Here is a 14,680-nt window from a genome sequence, read left to right as displayed (position 1 = left end):
AACTAAAAGGCATTATTTTCTCTATTGTAATTAAAATAGCAGGCCTGTGGACATTACCTTATGCTGTGGATCGCTGTAAAATAAAACCCCAACAAAACATAAATCTGAAAAGGAGCCAAGTTCGATCAAAATGAGGCCCTGGGTAGACGGTGCCATCGATAAAATAGTTCAGATCTAAACAGGTACCAAGTTCCATAGCTGTTCCTCATAGAAGTTGGATTGTCCATTGTTTTTCAATTCATTCAGAAAACAATTTTTTTATTTTCTTTGATTTCGGATTTTAAACTTACGGCAAGTTTTGGTCGTCAATAAACAATTTCCAAAGCATGTGCCTACTCCAATTATACAGTAACTTGCCAAGTTTAAATAATGGGCTCAAAGAAAATAAAAGATTGTTTTCAAAATGAATTGAAGAACACGGGGCAGTCCAATTTCCATGAGGAACTGCGATGGAACTTGTTATCTGTTGAGATCTGAATCTTGTCGGTGATATACCGTCTTCCCAGAACCTCATTTCGATCGAACTTGACTACTTTTCACATTAATATTTTGTTTGGATATCATTAAGTTTTGAAAACTAAATGATAGTAGTGTTCTTCTTTAGAATTAAATGTAAAAGCACGTACAAATACAACTTCCATCTTTCCATCCCCCCTGCTTTTACGATGCACTGGTTTCTTTTCATTAGTAATTTCGAAGATATTTCGATAACTGGAGGTTTGGGGCTATCGTCAATTATGGACTATAATCGTTTGCTTCTGTCACTATCAGCAAGGCCATGGCCGAAATACATTGGATCTTGGTCTTTGGCGTCCACAATTTTGGCAACAATTGGGATAATTGCTCGTTTTCAAACTCTTCCTGCAATTTCTACATCGTTCTACCAGGGAAATTATCATAATGTAGATCGTAAAATATGCAGAATTGGCAAAAACATTTCCCCCATTGCTTATAATTCCGTGGTGCCAAGTTTGCGGCCCTTTAAGAAATTAAAATGATGCGAAGCTAAAAGACATAACCATGGCAATGCAAAACAAAACATTAGTAATTTTAATGGAGATTAGATTTATTCAAACTTGATTTTTAAGGGCTTGTAACTTTTTTTTTCTTTGGAGATAGAAGGCTATTTTTCCGACCATAGGTCGAGATATTTCCGAAGTAAAAAATGTCGCTTTTTCCAATGGTGTCAAAAAAGAAAATTGTGGGACAATTTCTTCACTTTTTATTGATAGATTTAATGAAGAAAGTAGTGCCTAAATTTCAGTTAAGCCAAAAAAAGTTCGAGCTAAAAACGCAAATTATTCCCGTCATAAAGAAGTTAGAGCATTGAAACAAATTGCTTAGAACGCGGAAAATTCTATCTTTTTCAACGATATAAAATATTAATATGTGCAAGTAATTTTTCACCCCTTTAATAGGCAATAATAGGCAATTTACTTGAAATTTGGGCCTAAATTGAAATAAAAAAAGAACTATTTATCGGATTTTTTTCGAATTATAGCCTATGTTACTCAGTAGTAAGAAGGCACTTTTCATACAGTGAAAGAATTTTTCAAATAGTTGCAATGGTTCCGGAGATTACCTCGAACATATAAACACACAAAAATTTGTCCTCTCTTTATAATATTAGTATAGATTCCTTAAGTGCCAGAGGTAATTCAGGGACGTTAACGGATCCTCCAAAAAATTTTGATCAACCAAAACGGACCTTTCACAATATTTAGTTCAACCAAAATAGACCTTTCACAAATTTTGATCAACCAAAACAGACCTTCACAAAATTCTGACAAACTAACATGGATCATTCACAAATTGTTTAATGAATAAGAGAATCCAAAATCAAAATAATGTATATTTTCCAAAATAAACCGATAATGTTTGGAACCTTTTTTAAATTTAAATTAGAGAGATCAGCTTATACACAGATCTGCTAATTTTGCAAAAAAAAAAAAAAAAAAAAGGCATACTTCTGTGATACTACTGCAAGCGATAAATAACTAATACTGCCAAATATGGTGATTGTTTATTTCTTTAAAAGAAATTAACAGCTTAAGTTAATTTTGTTTTAAATAATTTGCTTGTTTGTTTTAGCAGCAGTATTATTAGTTATTATAAACTTCTCTGAAAATGCAGCTCGAGGACTTTTCTCTCTCTCTCTCTCCCCCCCCCCCACTCACAACATAAACAAAATAAAGAAAAATAAATACTGTCTGATCTGGAAAGCCGCGACTAGCACCCGACTAGCACCGTTGAATGGTTCTATTTTAAAATGGGCTGAGAGCTTGATGAAGATAATGCACTATGGTAGCATTTCTGCTTTACCGATAAGGAAGGGGAATAAATTAAAAATTTAAAAAAAAGCCTCAACTCAAACCAACACCTCTAATAAACAAATCTAACAGAAAACAAAACAAACAAAAAAAAAAAAAAAAACCTCACATTCATTTTCTTTCTTATCAATGCTCCCCTATTTTGATAAAATCAGAAGCGACCTGACGCAAGTGCAAATTTGAGGAAGGTTGCAGTTTAAAATATCAAACAGTTATAATAGCATTATCAGCAGTTTGAAATTTAAACTGCAAAGGGATAGCTAGAGGTGTTGAAAAAAATGTGACATGTTTGCTTTGGATAGGCAGGGAGGTATGTACCCCCCCCCCCCGATCAAGGGCACACCCCTCAAGTACCACAGAGCCCTCGGTCAAAAGTTTTTAAAGGAGTATTCAAAGGTTTTTTAAAGATAAAATGAGCCTTTTCAAGGTCTAGTTAGGACAATTTGAATGAGTGAACTTTTTTACAATAAATCAGATAATAAAGGCCAATTTTTATTATTTTTTGTTCCAGTTCTTGTTAATTCCCAATACCAGTCTTTAATAGTGTGAGGGCAGTAAGGATCAGTATGCCTCTCTACTGACCTAAAATAAGTTATCAAAATCTTCCCATAGACTAAAACCAGAATGTTTTCATATTAACTTCAAATTAGTTTTTATCACCCATATGTATATTTAACCATTTCTCAAGCTCTTGAAAATGAAACTTTTCATTTCAAGCAGTCTTCAAAGTTTTTTAAAAGTGTACGAATCATGTATGTACAGGTAATAACATTTCTTTTTTTTATTTAAGTTTTTGGTTTCTAGAAGGCAGAGCATCAAATAAATAAATAAATAAAATTTTAAAAAGTGCGGCTTAACCCCCCCCCCCCCCCAAGTATTCATATGAAAATGACTGAAATAGATGAAAGAATACTTACAGTAATGGAAAAGTTCGAACTTTTTTGTGACTTATGCGGTTTCGATTTACTGGAGTAGAGCATGGTACCGCATCTAAATGCGAGCTATTTGGCATAGTTGGCATCCAAGTACTCCTTTTAGTTTTAATTTCTCTGAAAATAGAATATGCATTAAAGACACGCATGGAATAAGACAATTTTATGAAAATCACACGAGAGAAGAACAAAAAATGTACAATCTTAACTAAGCATGATGATAACTAACATTTTAAAAGAGATAACTACAAATAGAAAACAATCTCTCTCAAATAAAAACATAGATCAACACGAACTGATGGTCCTGAATTCAAATTCAAAATATAAAGAAATATATTTATATTACAATATTATGTCAATATGTAGGACTGTCAGTCTTTTCTCAAGATTGTAAAAAAAAAAAAAAAAAAAAAATGCATCAAACTAAAATGATATGCTTGGTTGGATACATTGTGAAGGCATTTTTGACAAATTTAAATAATGTAAATTTGAAAGAAGAAACTGAAGATAGAAGCAAAGAGAACTTTGTTATTGCTTTGAAAAGAACAAAAAACTATGTATGCCTTTAAATAATTGAACTTTATTAAAAAAATTCAGTGGACTAAAGATTTATTTTTTTAACTAACAGAAAGTTATGACAATTTTCAACTTCTTCCTCATATTTGCATACAAAAGTTTCTTTAAGGAGGAAAAAAGTCACTATGCTATCAACAGTAATTAATTATATTGGCCTGTTTTTTATGTAATGCAAAACAGGTTACATTCAGCATAAAAAAGATTCTGTTTAAAAATATTCAATATTTACCTAGAAACAGGTGGTTCAGTACTAATTGAGACTGCTCGATATTTTTCATCTTTTCCTTCAAAAATTTCATCAACTTCAGTAGCTCTAAGCAAAGTTATGTTTGTTGCAAGACTGTGAGGTCCTAAGCCTATCAAGGATACACAAAAATGAATATTACTATCCAAAATTCTGTTTCATTACTACCCTTTTTTAAAACATTTGCTAAAGTTTCAGACATGTATTGAAAAATAAAGCTAAAAAAGAGACAAGGACAGACAGTGAAGGTAAAAGGTAAAATTTAAAGGATGTTTTAATGCTCAGAGAATAATAAATGTCTCTAAAAGAATAGGATATAAAAAATGCATATTAAAATCAGGGTTGATAAAAATCACGATTTTTTCCAAAAAATAGAGAAAAATCTGATCTTTTTAAAATTTAAATCAATTTCTTTATTTAAATAGAATTTTTTTAGTTCAAGATTAAAAAAGTATGATTAATACTAACAAATTAAACTCTTCAAGCTACATGTCTAAATGAGATTCTTTTTTATATGTAAATTTGAAAAATAGATAAAACCAAAAACATAAATAAGAGTAATTAATAAATTAGTAGAAAATAATTGCTGTATGGAAACAAGGAAAAATGTATGGATTTTTCCTTGTTTTAATTACCTATATCGTATAAAGAATGCATCATGTAAATTTAGATGTTTTACTCCTTCAACCACAGAACTGTTAGAGAGATGAAGTAGACTGAGGGATAACCATGATAATTTTTATTTTTCATGAAAATTTTACAACTATTTCTCTATTCAGGAGTTAAGTTCAATGATTTTATAGATTTAAAAAAAAAAAAAAGAAAAGAAAAGAAAATTAATTTGAATTCTAAAATTTTGAATCCAAATTATGTTTTTCGCAATCACGAACTGAGACAGTACCCTACTCATTGGAGTTATTGTTTCTAGAAACGGCTCCTGTCCCCCCCCCCCCAAGCCTGCCTCTCCTCCTGGGCGGTTACGTGTGCATTAGTTGTGTGTGTGCGTAGACCTGTGTGAGTGTATGTGTGTGAAGTCGTGTGTGTGTACATGTGTGTGAACGTGCGTGTGTGTAGGACATGGACGCCTCCGACCAGGAGATCAGATAGCTCAAAACCGGAGCAGCCGCGCCGCGCCACCAGCAGAGGACGGTGGGCGGTGGTGCTGCAAAGGCTTCTGGTCCAAGATGAAAATGGCACGGACACCAAAAATGGTCAAATGAGAGCAATAAGCAATCGTGATTGCTCAACAAAAAAAAAAAAAAAAAAACCACCTATATCCTGACTTTAAATCTGTAATGCTTAAAGACTGAAAAGCAGACTTTTTTCCCCCTTGAATTCTTGTCCTATTAATATGCATATTTTATTTTTAAACTGTTTTGATCTTAGAGCAAGAATTAAAATGGAGGGAGCAAGTCCAATCATTGGTTTAGCAAAAGCTGACTCAAGGACCAGAAGTCACACGACTCAACAACCGCCATGAATGGTTGGCACGTTTTGCGTGAAACAAGCGGAAGAAACCGGATTTCTTCCAATGTTTTGCTTTAAAATCTATCACGTGACTTGGAGTCTGGGTTTCATGAATGAAAGTCCTGACTCCCTTTATTTCATCTCTTCTCAATGGTTTTGATTTACTGAATGTTGAAGAGGATTGTATGACAAGATTATTTTTAAATGAACACTTTCATAGCTTAACTCCTAATAGATGAATCCCTCCTATAAAATTCAGTGAAAAAATGCAACACTGAAATTAAAAAACTTCACATCTCGAAAAAAAAAAAAGGATAACTAACTAACTATTCTTATGGTCCAAGTCTAAAAAACAAAAATTGGTTCTATAAGAATTTATTTACTTTTTATACCAACTTCACCATACATCTGATTCTAGATTTTATGATTTAATTCTTGACTATTCAAATAGATTTATTTGAGAAAACATTTGTTAAGATAGAGACAGAGAGAGAGAGAGTATATGCTAAAATTTGAAGGGCAATATTTATTCAGGTAGTGTGAATTGGAATTTGCTCTTTTCAAATGAAATATTTTAAAATATACATTAAAAATCTTGGATTGTATTACATCAATGAACATGATTTGATGTAATCTCTACATATATTGCAAACTTGGTTTGAACTACAAAAACAAAAAAGGCTCCAGAAGTATAGTTTATATTACTAGGGGGCTCGGCCCTCCGCTTGCTCACCAAACTCCGAAGATTGCTTCACAATCTTATTTGATTCACAAAGATTTAAACCGTCAGTTAGAAGGAATCAGATTAAAAAGACGTTACAAGTTCCATTTGGAACAAAAAGCACCCTTCTCGCGACTTGCAGAGCTATAGGTGTTAAAGGACTCCTGAGCTTTGAAACGGCAGTTTTCTCTGTTTGAACAGATGCTTTTAAATTTGTAGTCTCTAGTAATATATTTTACTCTGTAGCCAAGAGCTTGAATTCAGTTGAGCCTAGGATTATCCATAAAATAGAAACCCTTATGTATGTTGCTTAAATTAATTGAGAAAGTTGGAACAAGCTTTATTTGATACAGAAAAAAAAAAAACTCTTTCAAACGACATAAAATGTTAAGGGGTGTAGGAAATGTTTCATTCCTTCAATAAGCAATTTACGTGAAATTTTAGCTTAAAAAATTAATTGCAAAAAAACTAATTTGAAATTGAAAATTAAAAACCCCAGGTTCAAACCCCTGGGGCTTGAAAGTAGTTTACTAAAATTTCAAGGCTGTAGGTGCTATGGGGTCTCCTGGATGCAGGCCTGCCACAGATTTCCTTTCACAATTTATTTGATGTTACCTTTTTCTAATATACAGAAATTACTATCCCCTACTCCTAAATATCCTAAGTTTTGAAAATAAAAAATCACTAACTAACTTGATTTTGGAGAAAAGTTTGCTAAGATCACAACTCTTCCAAAAAAATTTCACGCACAGATTGCTCATTTGTTACTCTTATGTGCAGTAAGCAGGGTTGAATTTAGTTCTGTGTTTCCCCATAGGCAGGCCTAAAATCTGCCTGTCCCTTTCCCTTCTGAACTTAACTAATTTATTAAACTACGCTCAGAAAAAAAATTCATTTTAATAGAATGAATGAAAGTAATTGATATTCATCAAAAAGAAAAATATGTTATATCAGGAAATAAAAAGTTACAGACATTTTGTCTGAAAAATATTAAAAAATACATGAACAGTGTATTTTGTTACCACCTCTAAATATTTGTCAGTCAAGGCAGCTGCTTACTCTGCTTATTTAGAAATTTGGCTCCGGCTGTATGATGGGGCTAACAAGGATGCAGGAGATAATTTAAATTCAGGCAGTAGTTAGTAAGAGGATTTTGCAGATCTAATTAAAGTACTTTTAAGTTTTTTTTATAAACTAAACTAATGTATCCAAACATGCAAATTGTATTTAATTAAAGTCATCTGCTTTATCAGAAGCGTTAAAAGCTTCTAATTGGTTCTCAACAGTTTTTGAATAATAACTTTTATTTTCACAAAGTTGAAGAAAACCAAGAGCAGTAAAAGCATTGCATTTCAATTTTTATCAATAAGTAAATCAAATTAAGCTTAAATTATTGAGAAAAAAGCTTTTAAAGACTATGATATGTCTTATTACTAATACATGAATCTAATACTGCTTAATTTTATTAGATATACAGGGTGTACCCATTTAACCTGCAAGATCTCTATTTTTACAACCGTTAGTCCTAGATGCATACTTCCAACTGCAAAAATGTTCAAAATCAGATGCAGAGTTAAGACATTGAAAGTTTGAAGCAAAACAAAAATGAGTCAAAAAGTACAAAATTTTAATCTTTTATACGAGCCCTAGGTCCTTTAACTTATAATTTAGGGAAATAATCTCCACTGAAAAATAACTCCAACACAGAAAGTTCGACATTAGTAAGACCAATATTCACTGAGATATGAAACGCAGCATTTTGTGACTTACACCACTTCACACTCCCTGTCAATAACACCTTTTGGGGGGGAACTGTAGCAGTTAAAATGAAAGAGACTCGTTATGAATCAACGCAGCTTCTATGTAGACTTTCAATTCATGAAATGAACCAGAATCAAATTCTACAGTTGTGATTTACTCATTTCATCAATATTTGATTTTGTACTATTTTAGCACATAATTTTTTAAAACAAAAAACCATTATGGATGAAATAAGAGTTAAAATAATAATAAAGTTAAAAATAGTATATTTTTGTTAGTGGAATTCAAGATCATCCAATTCACGTTGATCAGTAATTAAATTTTGAATGATGAATATTGTACTTAATTGAATAAGTGGCAACATATAGGATGCAATAATACCTAATTCTATAGAAATATAACAATTTGTGTTGGTAATGCAAATAAAAAATACGTGTGGGGAATAATTTGGTGCAATAAGAAGAAACACAAAGAAGAAACAGTTGCAGAGAAATGTTTTATTAGAGACAGATAAACAATAAGAAACAGACAAATTCATTACAGAAACATTTACATTGCATGTAACATAAGCAAAGCAGTGCAGTAAAAAGAAGAAAGCAACAATTAACAGAATGTTAAAAAAAATCTGTGCATGACATAAACAAACACTATTAAGAAATTAACAACAGGAAACGTTAAGTAAATAAGTTAAATGGTAATTTTATTTATTTGTTTGTAAGCTAACTATTTTAATTTTTCAAATAGTAACTTAAACTGTAACAGGGCTGCCACTAAGTTCTGCTACTAAAAATAAAATCTTTAGCTGCCTCTAATATAAAAAATAAAGTTTGTTATAAAAAAAAAGTCATAGTGATGCAATGCTTCAATAAATAGACATATCTTGGCTCTGTAGTATGTAAGTCGGACTACACAGAGCAGGGACCTAGACATATACGTGGGAAAATTTTTCCGAACTTTTTCCAAACAAACCTTGAAAAAAAAAAGAACTTTAAAAAACATTTCTAAGATTTTAATTTAACCCTTTTAAAGGAACATCACAAACAAAAAAAAAGGATTGAAACTTTCTGGTGAAAATTTCTCATTGTCTGACTTAATTGACAAAAGTAAATGACACAGTGAATTAAAAAAAAATAAAACAATGCATTCACAACATTTCCGACTGACCGCATGAAAATTAGCGCTTATTTAAAAAAAAAAGAGTGAATGTCATAAGACTGCAAGAAATGAAAAAGCAAAATTTTGTTAACATTCGATCAGAATGCAAACAACAGTTAATAAATATAGAGGTAGCTGAAACAAACTTTCTCATAAATTGCAATCAGAAAAACTAACAGTTTACGAAAACGCGATCACAAAAACAAAACTTTTGGCACAAAATATGAACGACACTCATTTCTGATCCTGAATATTTTAATTAAATTTCATTTTTCTACTCTTAAAAACATTTATTTTCAAAAAAAAAAAAAAAATGCGAGAAAAAGGTTCGAGATTTCTTTTGTTATGGTATTAACTTATGAGCATACTTTCAATTTTTTTTTTGTCCAAGGAGAAGTAAGGGAAGGTAGTTTTTATGCATTTTAGCACCTTCTAACAAAAATAGTCGTTATTTTTAAAAATTGACTGTAAAAAAATGTTTTTGGCCATATTGAGACTAAAATAGTCACCATAGACACCTTAGCTCAAAAACAGTAGCTTTAATTGCTTCTTTAGTTGTAGGTGGCAGCCCTGTTTTATTACTTAGAAAAGACAGTACAGTAATCGTAGTTTGAACAATTGCTACTAAGTAACAAGCAGAAAGTATACACTGAAAAAGTCTTTTTCTGTTTTGTTAATTAATTGAACTTTCTGCATCTATTTCATGATTATTTTAACATGTTAAAAATAGTCAAATCTGCAGATCAGCACTCGGAACTCCGTCAATGAGAAAGATAACTATTATCATGTGATTATCTTGCTTAACATGTTCTTATATACATCTGCAAAAAAGTGAAATTAATTTCACTGGTAAGCATAAGCATATAAAATATTCCATATAATAGAATTTAAGTAGTTGTTCAATGGCTATTTATGTTTAAAAGTAAGCTTAGTAATATTCACAATAAAATGCTTGTTCAGAGTTTGAAACAGAGGAAAGTGACAGAGAATTGAAAGCACAGAAAAACTATCAATTGATGAAAGTTATTAATAAGGATTTATAGAGAGATGAATAACGATTGGCTTTAAGGAAATTTTGTGATTGTACTTACAGGAATTGCACACTATTTTTTAATTTATAACCTATCACAATGTCAATTTATGCCATCAAAGTAAATACTTTTACCTTTTACGTCAGGCGTTACATTAGGATCATCAGGGTTTAGGGTTCCAGCTTTCTTAAGTAGTCTGTTTTTGGCATCAATTCCCATTGTTCTTGTTGACAGACCTACAATTAAAGATTTAGACATCGTAGGAATCACTGAAAGGGATACCTTGTTTAATGTAAAAAAAATTAGGGGTATTTTCTTTCTCTTAGAATGTGCAAAACCATCTTAAACTTCTTACATCAAATCTTGTACGGTAATTAGTTTTGTAAATATGCAACTGTTCTCTGTCACTTCTTGTATTTCAATTTAGGATTTTCCATGTACAGTATAACCTTGTTTAAAAACAATATTCAAATATTTTTTGTAATAAACATTTAATAAAGCTAACTTAAAAATGCATGCAAAATACAGTAGACCCTCGTTTTACTTTACGTTTAAGATTTACTCTACTCTTTTAAGATTTGACACATTTTTTTAAAAATTTTACGTGGATGCGGCGATGCAAGCAGATAAAAATTTTTCCTCTTTCAAAATCTAAACTCATGAGATTGCAGATGTGTAATAAACTGCATTTTGGCATGCTAAAAATCAAGCTTGGATCACTGGAGACATTTTATGCAATTGGTTCCAGAGCTCTTTCCAGAGGCAAAGTTATTAAACTTACACAGTTCAGAATTCACTGGAAAAAGAGCTTTTAGGAGTGACAAAGGAGGAAGAAACCAACAACATCGGTGACATACAACTAAAAACGTTCACATTGAATATTTTGAGCCATCCTTGACAATAGCAAATTATTGTTCTAATTTGTTAGTGAAGGAAGATTCTATCATGGAAATGACGCAAGCGATCATGGATGCGTAAATGCTCTGCAAAGAACTATAGAGAAAAATTCTTAATGTAAACTTCTTTTCCAAAAGACTATCATAACCCACCCCTATTTATAAATCTAAAGTTAATTTATGCGTTCTTTATATATGCTGTGCATATATATCGATATAAGTAAACATCAAACATTTATAATTAGTCATCACAAGAATGAGGTAATTTTTTTATCTATGGAACCTAACCCCTATTTTAACACTGCTATTAAGTTTTAATTTGAGTGGCATTTTCATAGAACGTAACCCCCTCATAAAACGAGTGTCTACTGTAGTTTCAATGTAAGTTTTAGGTTTTGATCGAAACATATTTTATTTTTAGACAGACAAATCATACTTTTGAAGAACTCACATTTCATTACTAGACTATGGGGTATTTAAACTTAAAAAAAAATGAAAATAAAGGAAATAATTTAAAACAAAATTCAGCGAAAGCAGTTGGCAGATTAAGCCAGTGCCAAGAGTATGCAGTGACTGCGCATGCATGAACTTTACATGTAAGCAAAAAAAGAAGTGCTATAGCTTACCTCGAGATAACTTTTCTTCTTATGATGGAAACTGAAGAATTTACAGGTATAATTTGAAAAGTAGCTATATTTTTTCTCAAATTATCATCACAAAATATTATTTATGCAGTGAATTGATCAATGTTCTTATGTACAGAAAATCGTGTATTTCTTTCACACTACTTCATAGTTTGAAATGTTTTTCATGTTCATAATCAAAATAAGGGAACGAAATACAGGAATATAAAAAACTATTATTAATAATGATACAGTCGAAGCCCGCTATAGCGAACCCAGGATATAATGATCCCCCGGTTGTCGCAAACCTTTTAATAGGTCCAACTGAAAACCCATGTTTTTAATGTCCCTTCAAACGCTTGTGACGAACCATAAAGGATGCAGAATCGGTTATAGTGATCCAAAAATTTCTAAAATTTTTAGCTTTTTAGAGCATTTGTCCTACTTTGTTGCTTACCAATTTTTCCATAGGCAAACCCCATCTTCCGTATTAGCTACCCCCATTTCACCAGAATACTCTGGTTTAAACCACTCATCTATTGTTCTAATAATATTGTAATATGAACTCTACACTGACCTCAGCTAAATTAGGCAAGCAAAAATAAAATCTGCAAGATATTAGGTGAAATTTATTCTGAAATTGAAAAACACTGAAAGTCCATTCACAATTTGCAAGAAAATTTTCTTTTCTAAATTTACTGTAGTCACTATCTTGCAGAATTGTAATTCTAAGGGTGCTCTCAGTGTTTTGAGCGAAAGTTTTGCAACAGAAACTAGATAAACAAGTTATAGATTTATTTGCCATAGTTGACAAAAAAAAAAAAAAAAATCAACGAAACTTACATAAAACCTTGCAGCCAAAAGTAACATTGTCCTTCCCATATTATGGATAAATAAGATACATTTCAATATTTTCTTAACATTATTCTTTTCACTAATGGAAATATTGTGTAATAAAGACATTCATCATAGAAGTATCTTAGCAAGCGTGGAATTTTTTCGAAAAATTGGATGTAGTGAACTATCGGTTATAACAATCTCCTAAGCCAGTCCGCTAATGGTTCGTTACAGCTGGGTTTGACTGTACCTAATTTAAAAAACAATATAAATAAAAGTATGAGCATAGTTTATATGACTCATTTCTTTTACTAAAAGTTCTTTTGGCATCAAACCATAGTAAAACAATAATAAAAATGAGAATATATTAGAAGAAATAGTCTTTCCCCCCACTAAGCTACAGTTAAAATATTTTATAACTGTTGAAATACAACGTAGAACAATTATGGTGGATTTTTACCCTCTTTCTTGACGCAGTTTGTTTACTTTTAGTGCACAAGTGCTTGAATATGCAGCCTTTACAAATCAAACAATAAAAGAATGAGAAATTTCTTTTTCAAAACTGACCACAAAACTCAAGTCTCTTAGTGGTAAATATTACAAAGAGAATGTATATATTCACTTAGAAATTGATCTCGTGCATGAGTCGACTTTCTTAGTTTTATGAGAAAAAAACAGGAAAAAAATTGAATAAGTCGAGAGGCTACATTTTGGAAAAAAAAAAAAAAAAAACACAGCTACAGTTGAACTCATTCATAGCAAGCACGAAGGGACCAAAGTATTTGGTCGTTATAACCGAGTGCTTGTAAAAAATGAGTTTGTGAAAAATTCAGACTTTATTATTATTATTATTATTATTTTAAAATTTGCTTTGAACTTCCTTATTGTCTGATATTACCTTTCTTGGGCACCCGAAATAAATTGACACTTGCACCTCTGACTTCGAAAGAATGTTAAAAGTTTTTCTACATAAAAAGTCATTGACTATGTTAAAGGTGGTTTAGCTTCAAATTTTTCACATTTGTCCTTATCCTTATCGTTGCTGCTTTCATTATTTTTTTAATCAGCATTTGCTTGAATTTGAGTAGCAATATCCTCAGAAGTATACCTTGGATAGGTTAACAAATTAGTGTCAGCAAATATTTAATTTTAAAATGTTTCTATACTAAACAAATTAAAATAAAAAGGATCTTCATAATTTTTTTCTCAGGATTTTCGTACTCATCCCTAACTTTTGGTTGACTTCAGAATGTCAAAGGAGTTTTTCTAAAGCTGAGGTGGAAGTCATATCAATAGAAATTCTTTGAATTACAATAATATTACTTGTTTTTGCGGAGTTTCCGCGTTAAAAGTGAGTTATATTCCCATAGAACTAACATTGTACCAAATAAATCTTTCTGATTACCCTGCGAGGTTCTCGTTAAATCACTGCTCGTTATAAGCAAGTTTGACTGTACGCATTACCGCCATTTTTGAAAACAAATGTTTCAATAAGATGGAAAATAAAATGCAATGAACATTCTCAGGCTAAAAAACGGGAGAGATTTATGCATTGTACAAAACAGTTTCATTTCCGCAATCACGATTTTTGTAAAGGGATAGTTTTCACAAATAAGATTTTTCATACTTGTTGCTTTTATTTTGAATTCTGTGCAGTAGACATGTGCATTCATTTTCTTAAAATGAATGTTAATTTTCATGCAACCAACTATTGAGAAAATTCGCAAATACGGCAATGCCTGTACTTTTTGCATAGCTAGTCTAATGCTGCAATTATCGAGTGTTTACTTCACAGTCAGACCATGTTAAATTATAACAAAATATGAGTATTTACTTCTTTAGCATCTGTTTAAAAGGGTTGGACTAAAATCGGGAAATTTTTTATGTTTTAGAGTGTTTTTTATAAGAATTGTTCATTGAAAATTTTCAGAAGTTCTGCTCTGCGTATAAGTCAACCCCCCCCCCCGCCCCCCAAATTTTAATCTTCTTTTTTGTACAAAACTTCTCAACTTATTTGTTAGTACATACAGTTAATGAAAAGTGAAATTTGATCTTTATAGTATTATGAACAAGGCAAACATAACCTTAAACAGAAAACTTTTAAATG

General features: G+C 31.2%; 1 protein-coding gene across 2 annotated transcripts in view; it reads right to left on the bottom strand.

Annotated features, from left to right (window-relative positions):
- The window catches only part of LOC129234594 (SWI/SNF-related matrix-associated actin-dependent regulator of chromatin subfamily B member 1-A-like), a 51,638-nt gene that overhangs the window by 26,263 nt on the left and 10,695 nt on the right, over positions 1 to 14,680 (bottom strand). The window contains exons 3-5 of one of the 2 annotated variants that reach the window (XM_054868616.1): positions 10,352 to 10,453; positions 4,068 to 4,194; positions 3,248 to 3,379 (exon numbers count right to left, since the gene is read on the bottom strand). In XM_054868616.1, the coding sequence (XP_054724591.1) occupies positions 3,248 to 3,379; positions 4,068 to 4,194; positions 10,352 to 10,453 (361 nt within the window). The remainder of the gene's footprint in view (positions 1 to 3,247; positions 3,380 to 4,067; positions 4,195 to 10,351; positions 10,454 to 14,680) is intronic. The other variant, XM_054868617.1, reaches the window with a different exon arrangement.

The sequence above is a fragment of the Uloborus diversus genome, chromosome 1 (assembly GCF_026930045.1).
Source record: "Uloborus diversus isolate 005 chromosome 1, Udiv.v.3.1, whole genome shotgun sequence".
NCBI lineage: Eukaryota > Metazoa > Arthropoda > Arachnida > Araneae > Uloboridae > Uloborus > Uloborus diversus.
The sequence above is the reverse complement of the archived record's forward strand: the minus strand, read 5'-3'. Positions and strand labels throughout refer to the sequence as shown.